General features: G+C 44.7%; 3 protein-coding genes across 4 annotated transcripts; 1 reads left to right on the top strand and 2 right to left on the bottom strand.

Moving 5' to 3' along the window:
- Window positions 1-4,671: 4,671 nt before the first annotated feature.
- Window positions 4,672-5,595, bottom strand: prrt2 (proline-rich transmembrane protein 2; the record flags this gene model as incomplete). Its single annotated transcript, XM_080517479.1, has 3 exons — window positions 4,672-4,827; window positions 4,908-5,203; window positions 5,355-5,595. The coding sequence occupies 3 exons, from the start codon at window positions 5,593-5,595 to the stop codon at window positions 4,672-4,674; spliced, it is 693 nt and encodes a 230-aa protein (XP_080373605.1).
- Window positions 5,596-8,093: 2,498 nt separating this feature from the next.
- On the bottom strand, window positions 8,094-15,984 carry kif22 (kinesin family member 22). 2 transcript variants are annotated; one of them, XM_080517189.1, is made up of 13 exons: window positions 15,847-15,984; window positions 14,548-14,759; window positions 14,222-14,349; window positions 13,974-14,125; window positions 13,561-13,770; window positions 12,788-13,184; window positions 12,177-12,297; window positions 11,658-11,778; window positions 10,502-10,682; window positions 9,948-10,039; window positions 9,624-9,821; window positions 9,480-9,539; window positions 8,094-8,299 (listed from the first exon to the last, which is right to left on the bottom strand). In XM_080517189.1, the coding sequence occupies exons 1-13, from the start codon at window positions 15,850-15,852 to the stop codon at window positions 8,270-8,272; spliced, it is 1,908 nt and encodes a 635-aa protein (XP_080373315.1). In that variant the 5' UTR covers window positions 15,853-15,984; the 3' UTR covers window positions 8,094-8,269. The 2 variants fall into 2 exon arrangements, with proteins under 2 accessions (XP_080373315.1, XP_080373316.1); XM_080517190.1 differs by lacking the exon at window positions 15,847-15,984 and adding an exon at window positions 15,007-15,121.
- On the top strand, window positions 15,537-17,784 carry pagr1 (PAXIP1 associated glutamate-rich protein 1). Its single transcript, XM_080517193.1, has 5 exons — window positions 15,537-15,674; window positions 15,938-16,140; window positions 16,809-17,142; window positions 17,237-17,325; window positions 17,417-17,784. Exons 2-5 carry the CDS (start codon window positions 15,972-15,974, stop codon window positions 17,650-17,652), a joined length of 828 nt encoding a protein of 275 aa, XP_080373319.1. The 5' UTR covers window positions 15,537-15,674; window positions 15,938-15,971; the 3' UTR covers window positions 17,653-17,784.
- The last annotated feature ends 667 nt before the right edge of the window (window positions 17,785-18,451 follow it).

The following is an 18,451-nucleotide window of genomic DNA, read 5'->3' as shown; positions in this document are numbered from 1 at the left end:
CCCAGTCCGGCCCTTTCCAAGTTTTGAAGTGTAATTGAATGAGAAACAGAACCCAAAGTACTTGCAACCATCACTATTGATGTAATTAATAAATAATGGATCATGTAAAGCAGGTTGAGACAACTTGTAACCACAAATACATTGGATCATTTCAAATGTATTAAAGTAAATAAAATACTAACTTGTGTAGTAGGATATTGGAGCCATCATTATAAAACAAGATTTGCCAGTAATGTAATAAATGGAGGTGTCGACAAATAATTTTGAAATGTAATAAGCACAGCCACTACTGTAATAATACATTTATAGGACTGCATCGCTTACAAATATTTTTGTTGCAGGTTTTGTGCAGTTCAGCTATCAAACATTATTTATAGAGAATGACACAGTTTCTTCATTGAAAAAGCACATTACGCAACTCTCAATTATTGTTCAATTTATTACATCATTGGCAAGTTAATATGTTGTTAGGTTTATTGCATTCAAAATAGCACAAACCATTACATTACTGGCAGTTATTACACTATTGGTTGCTACACAGCTCATCTGGTGAAATGTGCTGTAGTTGGAATCCTTAAAGAAATAACAAAAAACATTTAGATTTTCTATTAATGTTGATTATTTTATTATTGAATTAACTTTTCACCTCCATGCTTGCACAAGGGTGACGTTGGACTTAAGAAAACTATCACACTCTTTCTATGTTTTTAAGTTAACTACTACCCGTTAAATGACGCGTTGCACTTTCTCTGGAGTGGAAGGGTCGTGACCCTCCTCCCTCCTCCCTCCTCCCTCCTCCCTCCTCCCTCCTCCCGCCTCCCTCCTCCCTCCTCCCTCCTCCCGCCTCCCGCCTCCCGCCTCCCGCCTCCGGGCTCCATGTGGTCGCTGTAATGAGTAGATGCTAATCAAAGGCAGGAGAGGGCGAGTCCTCGGGTCGCCATAGTAAGGTTTGTAATTTGTGCACCCTTAGGATTTAATTATCCTTCAATTGTACTCAGTGCTGAGTTACCACACTGACACCTGCTAAACAACATTCCTCACTGCGCTGCCCTCCTGCTGCTGCTTGTGTTTTTCTCCCACTGGTTTGCAAAACGGTTTGCCAAGCTGCAAGTTCCATACTAATTATTTACAGGTTTAAATACATGTTTTATTCTATTGGTTACATCAGAAGAAGAGCAGTTTTATGGGCAAATGCATTTTTTTCCCCATCAAAACATTTTGTTCGTCACTTTATGACAATCGGAGGAAGGAGAGCTTGAGCACTCACTAGTTAAAGCTTCTTTTTAAGTTAAAAAAAAAACAAAAACTTTTTTTAGTTTGGTTTGGTTGAAGTCATCTGAGGCTTAAAAGTTCTCTTTACAGCCCAACATACAGTGGATTTCCTGGGCTGCTCTCGACTTCTCCCGACAGGGTTTTTTTTTGCTCTTCCTTCTGTTCTGACAACAGCAGGTGCTTTCTCCCCCCCCCCCTCCAGCATGCAGCTTACACACCATCACGGCACAAAGAGACGATCTAAACCTCTTTTTAAACTCCCATCTACTAAATTGCAAAACGCAATCCCAGCTCGGTGGCTAAGCTCTCCGGATTGCTCTCACTCTGGACACTGGATCTCACCCACAACGCCACAATCTCTTTAATCGCCGCTCTTCAAAACAACTCTGAGGACAAGTTCCATGCATTGTGTCTTTATTATGAAGGTGCTGCAGAGGTATAATATTCCAAATGTCAGCTTTTTCTTTATTGTCGTCGATCGTCGTACATAGATAAAAATCCACGACATGCCAGTAATCACAAAGATCATAAAAGCCTGGTGGGAATACGGCGACTGTCGGGCCGACAGCGTCTGTGCCTACAGTAGGTCGTAACTACGCAACGCTAACTCATATCAACTAGAGAATTATCACAATATTAAAGATTTATATCTGCAGAATACAACAACTGTGGATTACAATTAAAATGTACATCATTAGGTTATAACAAAGAAAGAAATCTATTAATCTTCACCGAAAACAAACCGTCTGCAGGTCTTGAAGTTGTAGCGTTTGTCTGTACATGATTCAAACTCCAGGTCACAGTAAAGGAGAGTTTTGTCTCTTCTTGGTGACCCTGGTTGTTTTCATATCACAGTGAGAATCACAGGTAGATGACGATTAGTGGTTAGTTCTGGATATATAGGAGATAGTATAACAATAATAAACAAACCAGATTTTTTTGTTTTTTTTAAATAACTTATCCACACTATTGCGATCACACTGCTACCTAGAGCTCAGAAAAAAAAAACATATTTGTTTTAAAAAAATAAACCATTGGTACGCCTACAAAACGTCCCGCCGACGACAACGTTGAGATCAGTGTGTCTGCAGACGGAGGCTGCAGCCACATCCTCCCCTGGAATCATTGCCTATTGAATTTGTTAACCAAATATTGACGCCCCCGTGCACACAACACTTCCTCCACGGCGCTCCCAAAGCGTCGTCTCAAGAAATCCCCTCGTCTCAAAATGACCTTTTTACAAACGTTATCAAAAGATAGATTATAGACCAAGTAAGCATAATTTCACTTCACTTGTGAAAATGGGAATTGTTTACGTGCTACAGTTTCCTGTCCGGTTACTAAGGTACCCTTTTCCCCGGCTCACAGTGGTCAGTGGTGCTGAGCAGATAGATGCACGGTCAAGTTGCGGCAGAGTCAACAACACACAGGATGTTCCTCTCTACAACAACAACAAGCACAACAACAATAACAACAACAACCCCGCGATCAGACTTTACAAAGCAGGAAACTTCCCCTTCGAAGATTCTTTTATTTGGCACGTAATATCTCCTTGCAGTGGCGCCTGTGCCTTCTGTGTAAGACTTCCCATAATCCCCTTCCGTTGCAGCAGCCATGGCGAGTCCTTGCTAAGCCCCCCTGTCATCCTCTTCTGCCTCCCGTGTACTCAGACACAAGATGTGGGGCGTTGTGGAGCCGCACAGGCTCACAGGCTGTGATTGAAAGTGTCTCTTCTTGGTGGGAGAAACTGATGGATTTCTGTGGTGTGATTCCAATGTAACACGAATCCCAGAGCCCCTCTGTGTGTGTGTGTGTGTGTGTGTGTGTGTGTGTGTGTGTGTGTGTGTGTGTGTGTGTGTGTGTGTGTGTGTGTGTGTGTGTGTGTGTGTGTGGTGGGGGTTAACAGCAGCTGTTGGTGCAGAGAAGGGCAGACATTTTGTTGAGTGCGCCTCTGAAGCCGAGAGCCGATTGGTCCCGTGGGTCCGAGGGTCTCTCCGCTCCCCGACAGGACGGCGGGAGGTGGCGGGGTTCTTGGGGAGGTTGTCTTGTGGTTGCAAGTCGCTCTGAACGGTGTTGGCCGGAATACGAAGGGACTGATTAGTGTGACTGTCAACTCCCTTCTGTCTGAAGTCGGACGGACCCCCCCCACCCCCCCACCCCCCTTCCTCCCGAGACTCACAGAAGCGTTTGCATATTATATTCTCTTCCGTTTAGCAAAAGGGATTCATATACATTGGAGAAATATAAGTAAGCACTGTATATCAGGTGCAACTTTGTCACATATCCAGGTAATGACTAGGCGGTAAAGACGATGGTGCAGGTGCAGGCCAGACAGTCAGTTGTCCTATCCGGTTTCATCCTGGGATGAAACTCAGGTTTTCACATTTACTAAAAAAAGAAGAGGAAGCATATTAGTCAGAGCTATACAGTCTGAAACTTGATATGGATGTATAAACTTTCACAGACCTCAGAGGGCATTTATATAATGAGGGGGGGGGGGGGGGGGGGACAAAACAAGGTTTGTTGAGTCCCAGAGCTCTTAAACTCAAGTTGTATGTACAATTGCTCTTCCAGTCGTTGAACTAATTAGAAACATCTCCAGGCTTAATGAGACCCAACAGGCTGTGTGCATTCAGACAGAGCAGATACATATCTGCTTGGACTGCAGTGAAAAAGCAAAGAAACATATGACTTATATTCAAATGAAGACTACAAGATATTCTCTTCCTTACTAAGCCACTGAAATAATCACTGATCTGTCATTAACATATCTTTATTTGGAAGGTAAATCTTCTAGCATGTACATTCATTGATCCTGTGAGCTCCTACACACATATTTCAGTGACACTACTTTACATTTCGCACAAACGAACAGGACGGGTTCTAAAACAAACAAGGGTCAGTCTGCGAACACACACACACACACACACACACACACACACACACACACACACACACACACACACACACACACACACACACACACACACACACACACACACACACACACACACACACACACACACACACACAACAGACCGAGGCTGATTCCAGCTGGAGGCCACCCATGCAAAATGTGGGGGAACGTGTCATAAAATGTTGATTTGAGTTTGACGCCGGAGCGCCTAACGTGTTCTGATCTTTGTGTCGCGCTGACACAGTTTCAAAAGGCTAAAAGTGCTGCAGCGTGTGAGCAGGCGAGTGCAGCACTGCGCAGACAGGGAAGGTTGTAACGTCTTGATGGCCTCGCCGTGCTTAACAGAGTTTAATGTGACACTACGACTAAAAAAAACCCCAAAAACTAAACAGAAGAAATAGGAAAGCTGCTCTAAATCCTGATGTGGTATTGACAAGACTGAGAGAAGTGAGACGCAGCCATGTAGAGGGCGGGGGGAGGGGTTAAAGGTCAGCTCTGGGACACTCACTGGCTAAGTTGACGATGCAGGCGATGATAATGACCGTCCCTCCTACTAGCGACACCACGGAGAGCATCTTGGCCACGCGTCCCAGACGCACGGCGCCGTCCAGGTTCCCCTGCTCCAGGCTGTTCTTAGACTGAAGGACAGAGTGGAATGGGTTTGATGCGGGCAGACACTGACAGGGGAACTGACGGGACAGGGACGCCGTGTTCTCACCATGATGGAGTAAACAAATCCGACGATGTTGATGGGCCAGACCGGACAGAAGCAGGCCAGCACGGACAGCAGGAGGTAGTCTTTGACCTTGGTCCGGTCTAAGGGCGGGTTGGTGGCGATGCTGGAGTGGCGGGAGAGCGACGGCCTGGGCGAGAAGGCCGTGTAGCCGATGGAGCTCGCCCTGCTGCCCTTCCGGGTTTTACCGTGGTGGGGGTAAGAGATGGAGTGTTGCCTTCTGGGAGGAGACGAGATGACGGGAGAGGTGCTCTCCGCAGGCACTGGGTGGATCCCGTTACCTACACATGAAGGGTGAAAAGGGACAGGCCGGAGTGTGAAACCGTGGAGCACGTGCTCTCCCGGGGGACCGCCTCGATGCTGACCAAGCAGCTGACCCCCCCCACCCTCCACCCACCGCCTTTCCACAGGAGGTCAAACTCAGTCACTTACTGTTCTTCAGCTTCTCGTTGATGACAATGACCAGCTCTCCTTTGGACTTGCTGCGGGGGGGGGGCCCCGTGACCACCGGGCTGCTGCTGCTGCAGCCGCCGCGCACGAGCTCCTCACCCCGAGCCGCCGGGCACGCCACGGACACGGGGACCTGGCACGACAGCGAGGCATCTTGGTCCAGCAGCGACGGCTGCTCCTCCCCCGGCCACACGGCGGGAGCTGGCATCACGTTCACGTCCATGTCGCCGGCGAAATGAAGCCTCTGTCTTGTCGTCCGGTGTCGTGAGCTGCCTGTTGGTCCACCTGGGAGCAAGGAAATGCTTTGAGCCGTTTAGAAGAAAAATTAAATAAAAGGGTCCTCGTCACATCGGCGACCGTGCAAAAACCACCGATGTTGGAAAAACAGGTTGAAGAAAATTATGATTTGTTAAGTTGTGGATGGGTGAATGTTTTTTCTTAATAAAGCAACAGAAAAAAAAATCTTCATCGTTTTTAATGCCCATGTATGTTTTTCTATATATAAAACAAACTAAAGTTACGGTAAAGCTGAATTAATTCTGCATCAATATGTTAAAAACAAACATCAACTTTATTTTTGTCCCTATTCACTGAGCCAGCTGGAGATCTTTAGATTATATCAATATTGTTACATTACTACTATTTTCTTAGGTTAAGAACAATTTTACACATTTCTGTTGAAATAACACATACATGTGTTCAAGTTGTCTAATATTGGATCTCTTGGTTTCAAAGCACAAGAAGAAAACATATTTCACCAAGGTTCACACATAGAGGTTAGTTTTCCTGCCTTACAGGTTTACTAGTAGGTTTCTTCGTTTGAGTCAAAATGTTTTTTTCGTGAGTTTGCACGTTCTCCCATGCGTACCTTTGTTTTTCTGTTTTTTTCAAGTGGGGGCGGTCCTCTGGTTTCCTCCCACAGTCCAACACATACATGGTGACTGTAAAATGAGACCCAGCTTTCACCTACAGTCAGCAGCGCTGGGCTCCAGTCCCCACGCTACTCCAATTAAAATAAAACAGGGCAGAGGATGGAGGAATAGTTCTCACATTTCTTTTTTTTTTTTTTAAATGAACACTGTATTAAATCTCATCGAAAATCTGATTTACATGTGTCTGACATTGCCTGGTGGGCTTCCATCTTCAGAGGTTTATTGAAGGACACTGGTGTGTTGACATTATTCTGCAATTTAAGATTAAGCTCAGCAACAGTAAATCCTAATAAATGTTCAAATGAAATGTTAAGCGGTATACATCACTGGATCGAACCGGCAAACGCTTATCGAATAAACTGCATATTTGATGTTTCCCAGTACAGGGGAACTCCACCTCTTTTACACATCATGCTCTGTTTACAAGGCTTGGGGATCACCACTGCCTCAGCATTCTACCTCCAGCCTTGCATTTAAAATGAGGTGGGGGGGAAAAAAACAACAATAAATCCTAATGCCAATGGGCTTATTTGTATTTTCCCTTTAAAAGACATTTTGATCACTGAACACAATAACGTGGGGATTTTGTCTGTTTGTTTTTAACAGCCAGACAGCTGGACACAGGCTCAGTATCAGAATAAGCTCCTTTTATGACATGAGATGATCCATCCTCATTTTTGATCACTTGTAATATTGCTGAATTCTGAGTGGAGAAGTAGCTGAGTGTTAAAGAAAGAGAAAAACAAGCAGGCCTCGGTGTTGCTCTCAGGTAACAGGAAAAAAGCAGGTCACAAAGACACGGGCAGCACAAAGACGGGTTGCATTGAAAAGGGAAGGCTGCGGCTTTAGTGCCCATGAGCAGGTGTGTACACACACGGCATTATTCCGTCAACGTGTGCACAAGCCTGCTCTTTGCTGATCGCTTGTTGTGCACAGAACAAAACGCTTAAAGGACAAAGGAGGAAGGCTGGGAGGAGGAGGAGAGGAGCTGCTGGTTAATCATCCCGCCGCCGCTCATTTCAATTCACTGGACGTGTGCGGATGAATTCATGTTAAGCAGGAAAAACACACGCGCGCATCTCGTAATTGATGCATTTGAGCTCAACACGTAAGAGAGAGAGAGGAAACCAAACAGCCATGTGTAAATAAAAACACTGACCTTATTATTTTAATCCAGCGCTCGTCTTATTGCAGCCACGTCCTCTCCGGCTTCTGCATCGTAACGTTATTCTCAAGTAGGAAAAATGAATAAATCAGAGGAGATCACGCATCCTCCGGTTATTTTTCAACCCGCTGGTTTACAATCCCATATTCTTCCTGGGAGAGCTGGATGGAGCCTGGCTCCAGTGTGCTGGACGGATGGATGGATGGAGAGGAGAGGAGAGGAGGGGTGTGTGTGAAATGAAAAGTGAAATCAGACAGAGTACGTGCTGTTGGAGGAAGGAGGAGGAAGAGGAGAGGTGGTGGTGGTGGTGGTGGTGGGGGGGGGGTGTATGGATTATAGCATCCTCCTTTCCCCACCCCATAAACAACTCCCACGTTCAATATTTGATCTGCTGATGGTGCATCGTGATCACACTGCCCTCCTGTCTCACTAGTGTCACTCCTGTAGGATTCAGATTGGCCCAATTGTGGTTTTTAAAGTGGGAGCACCCGATAACCCCCCCCCCCCCCCCCAGGGGCTGATTCATGACCCGAGGCAATGAACACCAGGTGACATTGGAATCGTGTGTGGAGGTGATCACATCATGGAAAAAACAAAAAAAAATCACAACAACCAACTACAATCAAATGTTCGATCGGTTGAGACCTTTTATTAAAAAGCAGCAGTGCGCCCCCAGCTGGAGCGGTGTGGTAACTACCAAAACACCGTGAAGCAAAATCATGCTGACAAAAAAAAAAAAAAAAATTAAAGAAAATAAAGACGACAAGTTACTGTACATGACCTGGTTATTTAAAAACAATTCATTTCCCCATGGCACTCAGGATGTTTGCCTGTGAAGAAAAGAACAAACAGTGAGCAGAAGCATAATCTTAATTTCACAATTCATGACCAGTCTGAGACACGGAGCAGCTGAACCTGCAGCTACGTAGACCCCCCGCCCCCCAAAAAATAAAAAAAATCTATAGACATGAGAACAAAAGTTCTTGAAATGAATCTCCGAATGTTTTGTCATGTAAATATTGCGTTGCTTTAACAAACAAGTGAAGAACAGATGGGAGCCGAGACGCGGGGCTGCTGTTGGCTTCCAGTTTGTGAGGTGTTAAAAGTCTTCCTGGCGACATCTGGAGCCACGAGCAGAAAGCTTTTGTTTGTGTTCCCCAGATTCAGCCTCGAAAACGTCCCCCAGAAGAAACTGAGGGACTTGATGCGACGTGGCAGCTCAGGAAACCCGAGTGGATCTGGGACTTGCAGCCAGAGTGACGGCTGAACAGGAACACAAGGCCAGGACCGTTTGTATACACATGCCTGGAATTAACGTCGGCATAAAGAAATCTACAAAGTTTTTATGAGACATGGTGTTGGTTCACATTAATTGTCTTGGAATAAGAGGTTTTGTTTGCCTTTTTTTTTTTTGTATAAATGGTTGCTAGTCCAGAAGTCAGCATCAGGAGTGATGTGCAGGTCTTTTCTGGGTTACACAGATAAAGTGCAGAGATTGATTATCCCGGATGTCATACTCCTGATTCTGGGTTGTGTGTGTGTGTGTGTGTGTGTGTGTGTGTACACACACTGTAGTTGGTTTGAAGGAAACGGGACATTTAATTAAATTCTTGGCATATTTATCTTTCCTGTCAAATTTTGTGGCGAGAATCTAAAGGATTTGGATGATTGAAAATAAGACATTTATTTTGGTAAGAATTGTGATTCTGATGAGTCTGGAAGAAGTGTTTCCCCAAGTGTGCAGAGGAATATGTGATCTGTGCTAGAAGCTGGTGTTAAACCGTTTAAAGACTTCATAACATTACATTTGTTTTAAACTAATTTATTTTTAGAGATTCTAGACCCACATAAAATCGTACCTGAAGATAAACATGCAAGAGAAATCATGTCCATTCAATGTGCCTGGAAGCATCTAACAGCCAGTCAATTGAGTCACGAGAGACAAAATGTATAAAAAATTAAAGCAACCAATCTAATACTTTAACAACAGGACTGAAATACGTTGCTCACCTTCATGAAGGAGGAAAACCTCTTCTCCGACATGCCCTCGACGTTTTGCAGATCCTCCAACTGCAGAAGAAAGAGAACTTAAGCAAAACCATCGCCGTGGACTGATGTTGCTGCAAACGGAAGAAGCCCTTGAGCTCGGCCCACCTTTTTGAAGTTTCCATGGATCTCCCTCCAGCCCAGGATGAGCTTTGCCTTCTTGTCACCGATCTGCTGCAGACCCTTCAGGTCTTTGAGGCAGCCGGAATTCAGGACTTTCAGGATGGTTTCCCTGGACTGCTCCAGCACCGACGTGTCGAGCTGGGACTCCCAGGAATTCTTCACGTTCTCTTTACCATCTGGAGGCTGCGAGGCGGACATTTAACAGAAGTCACATTGCAAACTCACACTAATGCGCTCAGTCAGCTTTTGTCTGACACTTGCAATTCTGCAGGTGTCGAGCGAAGCAAGAGTCACGGATCGGACACTGACCTCAGCCACGTCTGAAAGCTTCTTCTTCTTCTTGACGCAGACCGACTGTTTTTTCACAACAGCAAGATGCTGAAGAGGCTGGAGCTGAGACACTGATGGTAAAGAAACCACATGTGAGCATTATGCTGGAGTACAAGGAGCTAGAGAAGCAAATATTAATATTGAGAGCAATAAAAAAGAATCAAGTGTTATTTTGTTTATAAGTGGATCGACATGCTGCTAAATGCATGAGATGGTACCAAGGAAAGGCATTTGGCGTCCATGATGCCGAGCGTGGAAAAAGACATCCACCTCATTAGTATTTGTTGTTATTTTACATTGAATTCTTAAAAGTGAGTCACTATTTTTAAGAAAATGAATAATCAAGGATTAAATGACAAAGGTTTTTCAAAGTTCCCCTTCATCATGTCCATATTCAAGACCTCATATCTGGTCATCGCTTCATTAAAAATAATAAAAATAGATATATTTCTTCTTATTTTTACTAGACTAAGATGAATCTAGTGAAAATGTGATGAGTGACATCCACCTGCTTGTATGTCTTTTCAACCCACCTTGTAGCGGCTGGACCACCGCCTGCTGCTTATTGATTTTGGTGACATTTGGCTGTTTCCTCTGCAGGGGAGCCGTGTTGTTCTTGAAGGCAGGCTCCTGTTTGCCACTCGACTTCTCGCCTGACATCTGACTGAACAGCTTGGCCTTGCTCTCAAACTCTCTCTGCTTCTCTTTTAGCTCCTATGGAAACAGTAAAAAATTAAATAAATAAACAAACAAACAAACACATTTTATTGTTGGTGGTTCAATAGCCAACCACTTTTTCCAGAAATGGGCTGGCATGTCTGGTTTTAGTTCCATCTCCAGAGACAGCGCCGTCATTGACACCATCGGTTTAAATTGTTTCAATTCATAATGTCAGGTGTTCCACAAGGTTCTATATTAGGCCCGTTGATTTGTTCATGGTACAGGACTCCACTTGCCAGGATAAATCAAAATGGTTCTTTTCATAAATGGAACTGTAACAAGTCATACAACAATTTAAATATTTGTCTGGATGACCTCTAAATTCACAAAATTAAAGAAAACACCAAATCATGTGATGGTGAGAAAAAAACAACAAAGAAATACAAAACATTTAATTAAAATCTTAGTGGCTGATGTAAATCATAAGTCGCAAAAAAACATCACCACCATAACCACATTTATGTTCCACCTAGGAAACATTTGACGAGTTTAGTCTTTGTGGAATTAACGAGATCCTGAGTCACGCTTTGGTTTTTACCAAAATTGACTTTAATAATGCTTTATTTACTGGACAGCACAAAACTGTAATTGACAGAATAAGTCGTCAACACTGAAGGATACAAAAAAATATATCAAGTAGATTTAAAAATTCTTTTAATTGTTTACAAGTAATTTGATCGATTAAAAGTTTCGCAAAATGTCTGCTTGGCAGAGCAGGACTCAAAGTACACTTTAAAGTCAGCGCGTCTCTATTAAATGTTGGCATCATGAAACTCAAAGATGGTGAAGCTGAATTCTGGTTTTATCGACCAAAAATGTGGAAGTTTCTACCAAGCAGCTTCAAACCTTTTATAGCCTCCTAATAATACCCATACATTTTATTTTATATATGAAAGGTCTGACAGTTATTTTTATCATGTGACCCAGAAGGGCAAAAGTAAGCTTTGATGCAGCCGAGTGCTTGTTCACCTCGATCTCTTTGCGAGACTGGGCCACATATTTCAGCATGGCGAGGCCGTCTTTGTCCTGACAGCTCAGTATCTGTTTCTCCAGAGCGATTAGTCTGTCCATCACCGACGGTTCTGTCGAGCTGAAAGAGACACACAGACATGGAGACACGGCGAGGCAGGCGGGAGGCCGTGTGCAACACAACACTTTGAAGTTGAAAGGTCACGTCCACGAGAATCTCTGGCCCAAATAGACCCCCTATAAAAGACGACAACGCAGTGCTCATTTCTCCCACCGCTGACAGCTGCAGCCAATAGGAGCACTGCAAACAACAAGGTGTAAAATATCGGCCCATCCTGCTTCGAGGCTTGGAATCACTTTATGTTGTGGTTGTTTGAGTGAGACACAGCGGGAGAAAGTCACTAGATGTGGTCACACTGGGCTGATGCAAAAGCTTTTACTCCAGTCAGACATCAGTTCAAAAGTCTGATTCGCCAGACAACTAATCAATAAGTCTGCATCTCTGTGGTCTTTCTGTACCTGTGGTGATGTGCCGAGGGAGAAGCAGATTCTTGTTCACTCTTCCGCTCGTCCTTCTGCTTCTTCTTGTGTGGCTCCGTGCCAGAGCCCCCTGCGTCGTGTTCTGCTCTGGCCCGCTTCACTGGAGTCGAAGGCAGAGGGAAAATTAACAGTTTAGTATTCAGCGCACTGTGGCAACAGTGTCTGTGGGATTCTGTAAAGTGTAAAGCAACTAAGATGACGATGGCACAGCATCAGTCAATGGTGCATTGCAGTGTCTGAATGAAAGCCGAACCAAGAACAAACATGTAACCACATATCGTCTTTTGGAAGACAACATATGGTTTAAAAATGATTTTTTTTTTTTTTTTTACATTCCAGTACAGCAAAAAAAAAAAAAAAAAAAAAGTAGTATTAAAACCCTAAAATTTGAATCAATCCTGCCCAGAGACAGCTGGCTCTGTACTTGTAGTCACAATCTTTTGATGTGACATTAGTGCCCCCTGTTGGTCTGGGAAGAAAATTCTTTCAGGGGTTCTACTTTTATTACCCTATAAATTCTTTTGAAAGCTTGCAGTTGGAAGCACCCCCCCCCCCCAAAAAAAGTGTGTTCTATAAATACGTTCACTCACCTGGCAGCACGGGCGCAGCGACCGTTTCACACGTGAACGGCTTGTTGACAATGAGTTTGGACTTGGCCGCAAAGTTCAGTGCAGTAAATGTGTCAAAATAATATTTGTACTCTGGCGCAATATTGGCGATCATGATGGAGTGTGCAGAGCCGCCGAGAGAGTCCTGGAGCAGCCGTGTCAGTTTACTGTCCCTGTACGGCACGCGGACGGCGGTGCCGGAGTTAAGAGAGTCCACCACTTTGCTGAGCGTGAAGAGCGACAGGTTGATGGCGCCGCTCTCCTTCAGACGGATGCCCTGGTTGCCAGTGCGGCGATTGTCCTCTGAGCCAGCCAGGTCCACCAGGTACAGCTTGCCCGTCTGGAGTCGCTTCGACAAACCGCGCTGAGTCCGAACAACCTGGACGATGGAAAACGGGGAAGAGAAAAATGTTTCAAGTGTGCAGATTAGAGAAAAGTAAGACACACCAACAGCCATTTACAGTGTTTGACACAAACCATGTTCCAAAACAGCAGCAAGCAAGAACGAGGATTAAATAAACACCAGACACTAGTGTGTATCTCCCCCATGTTAGTCCCAGAAAGCACACGGGTTGCTAGCAGGAGTGTTGCAAGAGAGAATTGCTGTCGGCACCAGCTACCAAATCCTGGTCTACTGCTCAGAGACCACGACCTGTTTATGACGCCTTTTGGAACCAAGCACAGCACCAATTCATCACCAAAAGCAGAGAATATTAGAAATAAAGAGCCAAATGTGACCAAACTCGACGTCCGACCTTGATGAGCAAGATGGCGTGGCTGCGGCTAGAACGCTGGTTCAATTTGGTGGAAGCCGTCGTCCGGTTTAAAGTCGCAGGCACAAAATGTGCCTCAAAGTCTGCGAAGGAGGAGACGGGTGTGTGGGTGAGGCCGGGGATGAAAATGTTGTTGGTCGTGTCCTGTCGGATTGGCAAATCTTGAGAGCTGGGTGAGAGGAGATCCAACACCTGGAAGGAGGAGGAGGGAAGCCATGATGGATCAAACAAGCCCAAGGAAACAATTGTAGTGTACTTGGTCCTGCAAATAATTCATTACTGAAACCAATAAAGATATACAACTTAAAACTGCAAACCCATATCTCATTCCCTTTACCACAACGAAACCCAAATTGCCTGGTCTCACAATATACTATGTAGTCATTCGTTCATACCTTCTCATTGTAGATTTCCAAATAAGACATGCCAATGCTGTAGTCCCATCCTTTGTCCCCATCTTTAGATCTGACCAGATTAAAAACCTCACGCACAGCTCGTGGGATCACACCTGGCTGCTCCGGACTCCCCAACATGGTGTGAGTTTTACCTGGGGCAGGAAACAAAATTAAATGCGGGGGAAAAAAAATCTCAACATCTTTTTACCAAATATAAATATGTACAAGTCCAAATGTATCCAGCATACCAGCTCCCGTTGGTCCATAAGCAAACACGCTGGCGTTTTGTCCGTTCAGTATGTTGGGAAGAATCGGCTTCACCGATGAGAGGAAAACCTCTTGCTGTGTCGTTTCTTCACCATGAAAAACATCAAAACTGAAACAGACAGAACTTTAGAGACCTCCCTTTTGTTCAAACGAACAAACATCTGAGAGCCATCAACACAATCCGGTTGATCTTTTTAGTGCATGAGCTGCTTCTTTACCAACGTGTTGAATATTACGCGACAAAAAGGTAAAGACTCAGTACAGAACGATGCTGCTCAAAATACAGTGTTTAGAAAGCAAAACATACTGGTATTTGACGGTCTCCATTGCATTCCTCCAGTTGATGATCTCGAGGTTTTGAGAGTCCAGGCCTCGTACGCACGGTCCTTCGGCTTTGTCGTCTTGTTTGTCCATGTAAGGCCGCAGACGCACAGTCACTCGAACCCGGGACGTCTTTTTCGATCCTCCGTCTGACGCAGCCACACGCTGAGCCATGGTGGACTTTTCTGGAAATCCGGCCTAGACAACAAACGAACTCAGTTAGCCATGAAAACGACACACTCGTGTCGTCGTGTGTATCCGGTAGTTTAATTATCATCCATGAAATGCATCGAATTCCCATTCGAAGTTTTTCTGGTTCTACGACACAGCTGACGACGACTACAATCAGCTAACAACAAGCTAACGTCGGCTAACGAGACAGTTTGGTGAAACTATTAAGGTTTTCCTTTATCAAATTTACTAACCGTGGTCAGAAAGCACTCACCTATAAATGAAGGGGGCGTCGAGATGAAAACCTCAGTTATTCCGTGATTCCCACTTCGCCAACATTACGAGCGTCCCCTTTTAATAATGGCGGAGCCCCGGACTTCCAACTGAAAACTTTTCAAATGAAGAGCGCCGCAGGCGGAAGTGACTCTCAGCCAATTAGAATCCCCGACACCAGCTCGCGCCTATTTGATGTCTGACGTACACATTTTCTTTAATTTACAATCGCTCCAAATTTATTATTAAAATAAAATAACGCACGTAACTATGTGTGTGTTCCTAGATAGGCAATTAAAGTACAAAATGAAGTAAAATTAGTAATTAAACGTCAGGCAAAAATATACTGAGCTTTCAACGTCATTAGGCACTGCGCAGGAAGTGTTTCAATCGAAGATCGCTATACCACCCGGATGTAATTGGAAAGTAGCAGTCGGCGAGGACAGATAATCCAAGTGACATATAGATCAATGTGATTGTACAGCCCGGTAGAGGCAGGCGGGTCTTCGCCGCGCACGGTCCCTCCAGCCAAAATGGCGCTATGTTTACGTCTCTGCCGAAACGTTTTTTGTACTTAGCAAGTCTCATGGGGAGCCTCGATGATTGGAGCCTCTGGAAATAAACCCGAGCAGAAATCCAAGCACAGCAGCAGTGAATCACTACAAACTGGTAAGGGGCCGACGTTGGATAACTTCTTACTGTTAGAAAAATTGCTGGCGGTCAGGCCTGTCGTTAGCTAGGTGAAGTCCAAATGACGATAAAGTATACTTTTCTTCGAGCTGCGCTTACTCCTCAACTTAAAGAAGTAAGCACGATTACCAAACTGCATGGTAAAACTTACTTGCATGATACTCGTGACATGTTCCCAAATAAATATTTCCGATCACTGCTATAGTTTGAGTTGTACTAAACTGTCAGGTTCTGTCCGGCAGACCAGTGGCTGTAAAGTTCCCCAGCGGCAGCAGGATGCAGGCTGAAGCCACAGACTCTTCCCTGAGAGAGGGCATAGAGGCGCTGGGAGTGAAGGACACGGAGAAACCGGCGGCCACAGAGGAAGAGAGCAACACGGAGCAACAGGACACAGAGATGACAGCTGTTAAAGAGGAGGACGACACATCCGCCAAGGAGAACATAGGTACTGACACCAGCACGTGTATAGTAAGAGGCTCACTTGAACACTGCTGAAGTCTATTCTGTGATATAACAAGTCATTTTTTTCTGGATTTATATAACAATATCTGTACTTTTTTTAACTTATTATTCCCATCCATTTTCTATGAGACTTTTACTAACGGAAGGTTGCATGGTGCTGGGAGTGATCCCAGCTGCCTCGAAGGAGAGGCAGGGCACAGAGAGCCAGACACATGTGGGCAATTTATAGTCCCCAGTTTGGCCTGGAATGAGTGCTTACAGACTCTGGGAGGAAACCATACAAGCACCACAAAAAAGTCTGGGCTCAAACAGAAGATGATATCACTGTTAAGGCAGAGGATTAAATCACTGCAACACAGAAGACAGACAACCACTCTTAATTATCACCAACCAAAGTGAAGTGCATGTTTTTGGAGTGTGGGAGAAAATAATTTTATCCAGAGCAACTCCATGCACGCACAGGTAAATCATGCAAACTCAGGGGCATGCATCTGAGCCCAACCTGGACTGGAACTGGACCAAGTTCTTTCTGCGTAGTGCACGTGTCACTACGTAGTCTGTATTTTGATACACAATCAAACAAGACAGCCCCTTTCTCTCAGGTCTAAAATAATTTGTTAACCCGTCAGTCTTGACTTTTTGTCTGCTCAGAGGGGAACACGGACACGGGGGAGGAAGAAGCACAGAAGGACGACCCTCAGGCAGACACGGGGGTGGATGCTGAAGTGGGAAAGCAGGCTGCCGGGCTGGAGAGTGAGTGGGAGCTTGCGTACAGCGACGAAGAAATGGAGGACCCCAAGAACTGGATGCCTCCTCCTGCAGAGATTAAAAGACTCTATGAGCTCCTGGCCAAAGGAGAAATGCTGGAATTGAACTTTGTGCCCCTTCCGAGAAGGCCCCCCACACCTGAGCGTACGCCGTCGCCGGAAGGAGATGACGAGGAAGACGAGACAAAGGAGAGGGAGAGGCAAGACCGAGAACGGAAGTCAGTATTACTTTCCCTGCCCGTCGTATATCTCTGACCTGTTTGCATGCTCAAAACTATGATAGCTATAAACAACCTTGTGCTTTGTTTCTAGGCCTCCGACTCCAACCGAGTTCGACTTTGACGAAGAGCAATTGCAAGCCACTCCGAAAAATGCCTTTATCAACAGACGCAGAACCCCAGGTGTGACCACACGCATTTTGGATCCTCTCATGTTCCCCCTGATTGGTTTGGTATCAGTTCAGAAACTTTAACAATGTTCCCTATCATCCAGGATCTTCGGCCCGCTCCTCTGTTAAACGGGAAGCTCGGCTTGACAAGGTGTTGTCGGACATGAAGCGGCATCGCAAGATCGAGGAGCACATCATGCGTACGGGACGCGACCTCTTTAAGAGCGAGAAGAAGCTGGAGGAGGCCCTCTCTCCCAACAGTCAGAAGGAGCGGGAGAAGGAGAGAGAGCGAGACAGTAACCCCAACACCATCTTCTCCCCGAGACAGAGGAGATACTAAAGTATTATGAAATGAGGACTTGTCCAGAGGCAAATAAGGCCAAGAGCTTTTCAAGGCTTTCCTAAAACTTGAATTTTGTAATTTTAACAAGTTTTGTATGTTTTGTGTGTTTTGTATATTGGCAATAAACCTTTCAACCCTCGAGGATTCTGATACTCGGGCTGTGTGGTTAATATCTGGGTCTGAGTGAAGGCAGGCTACACCCCAGACGGACCGTCAGTCCATCACAAAGCAGGGATAGACACACACACATTCACAGCCCGAGGCAAATTAATATGAAGTGTATAGAAAAGTCCAATATTTTAAAGACAAATGTTAATTACACTTTCATGAAGTGAATCTTTGAATACCTGTGTGAAATATTCAGACTAAGACAAATGCCGCAGGAAAAAGTAGTTAGTTTTTACTTTGTTCTTTGAGGCTAAATAAGGCTGAATTTTCTCAATTTAACTGGGTAGTTTTGATAATTTTACTACTTCCTGACAAGACTCTTGATGAACATTCAAGTTATTCAGGTTGTCAAGCATGAGTCGATTCTATTTCTATCCATTTAGGATATTATCCGTGACAGTGCAAGGAGATTATAGTCCACAAACTAGAATAAAACCAGTTATCGAACAAGAAAGACTATTTTATGAAATACTCGTCTGATAATTTAAAGGGTTTGGGATTTCGGTATTTCCAAGCTTAGATCACAAAACATTTTTCATAATGAAAACTTGAGATTTGAAAGGGTAGTTGTAAGAATACAACTCAGACTGAAGGAGATCAGTAACTTCGTACTTCAGAATACATATAT

Source organism: Blennius ocellaris (genome assembly GCF_963422515.1).
Source record: "Blennius ocellaris genome assembly, chromosome: 21".
Classification (NCBI taxonomy): Eukaryota; Metazoa; Chordata; class Actinopteri; order Blenniiformes; family Blenniidae; genus Blennius; species Blennius ocellaris.
Note: the sequence above shows the minus strand (reverse complement) of the source record. Positions and strands in the feature narration are given on the sequence as shown.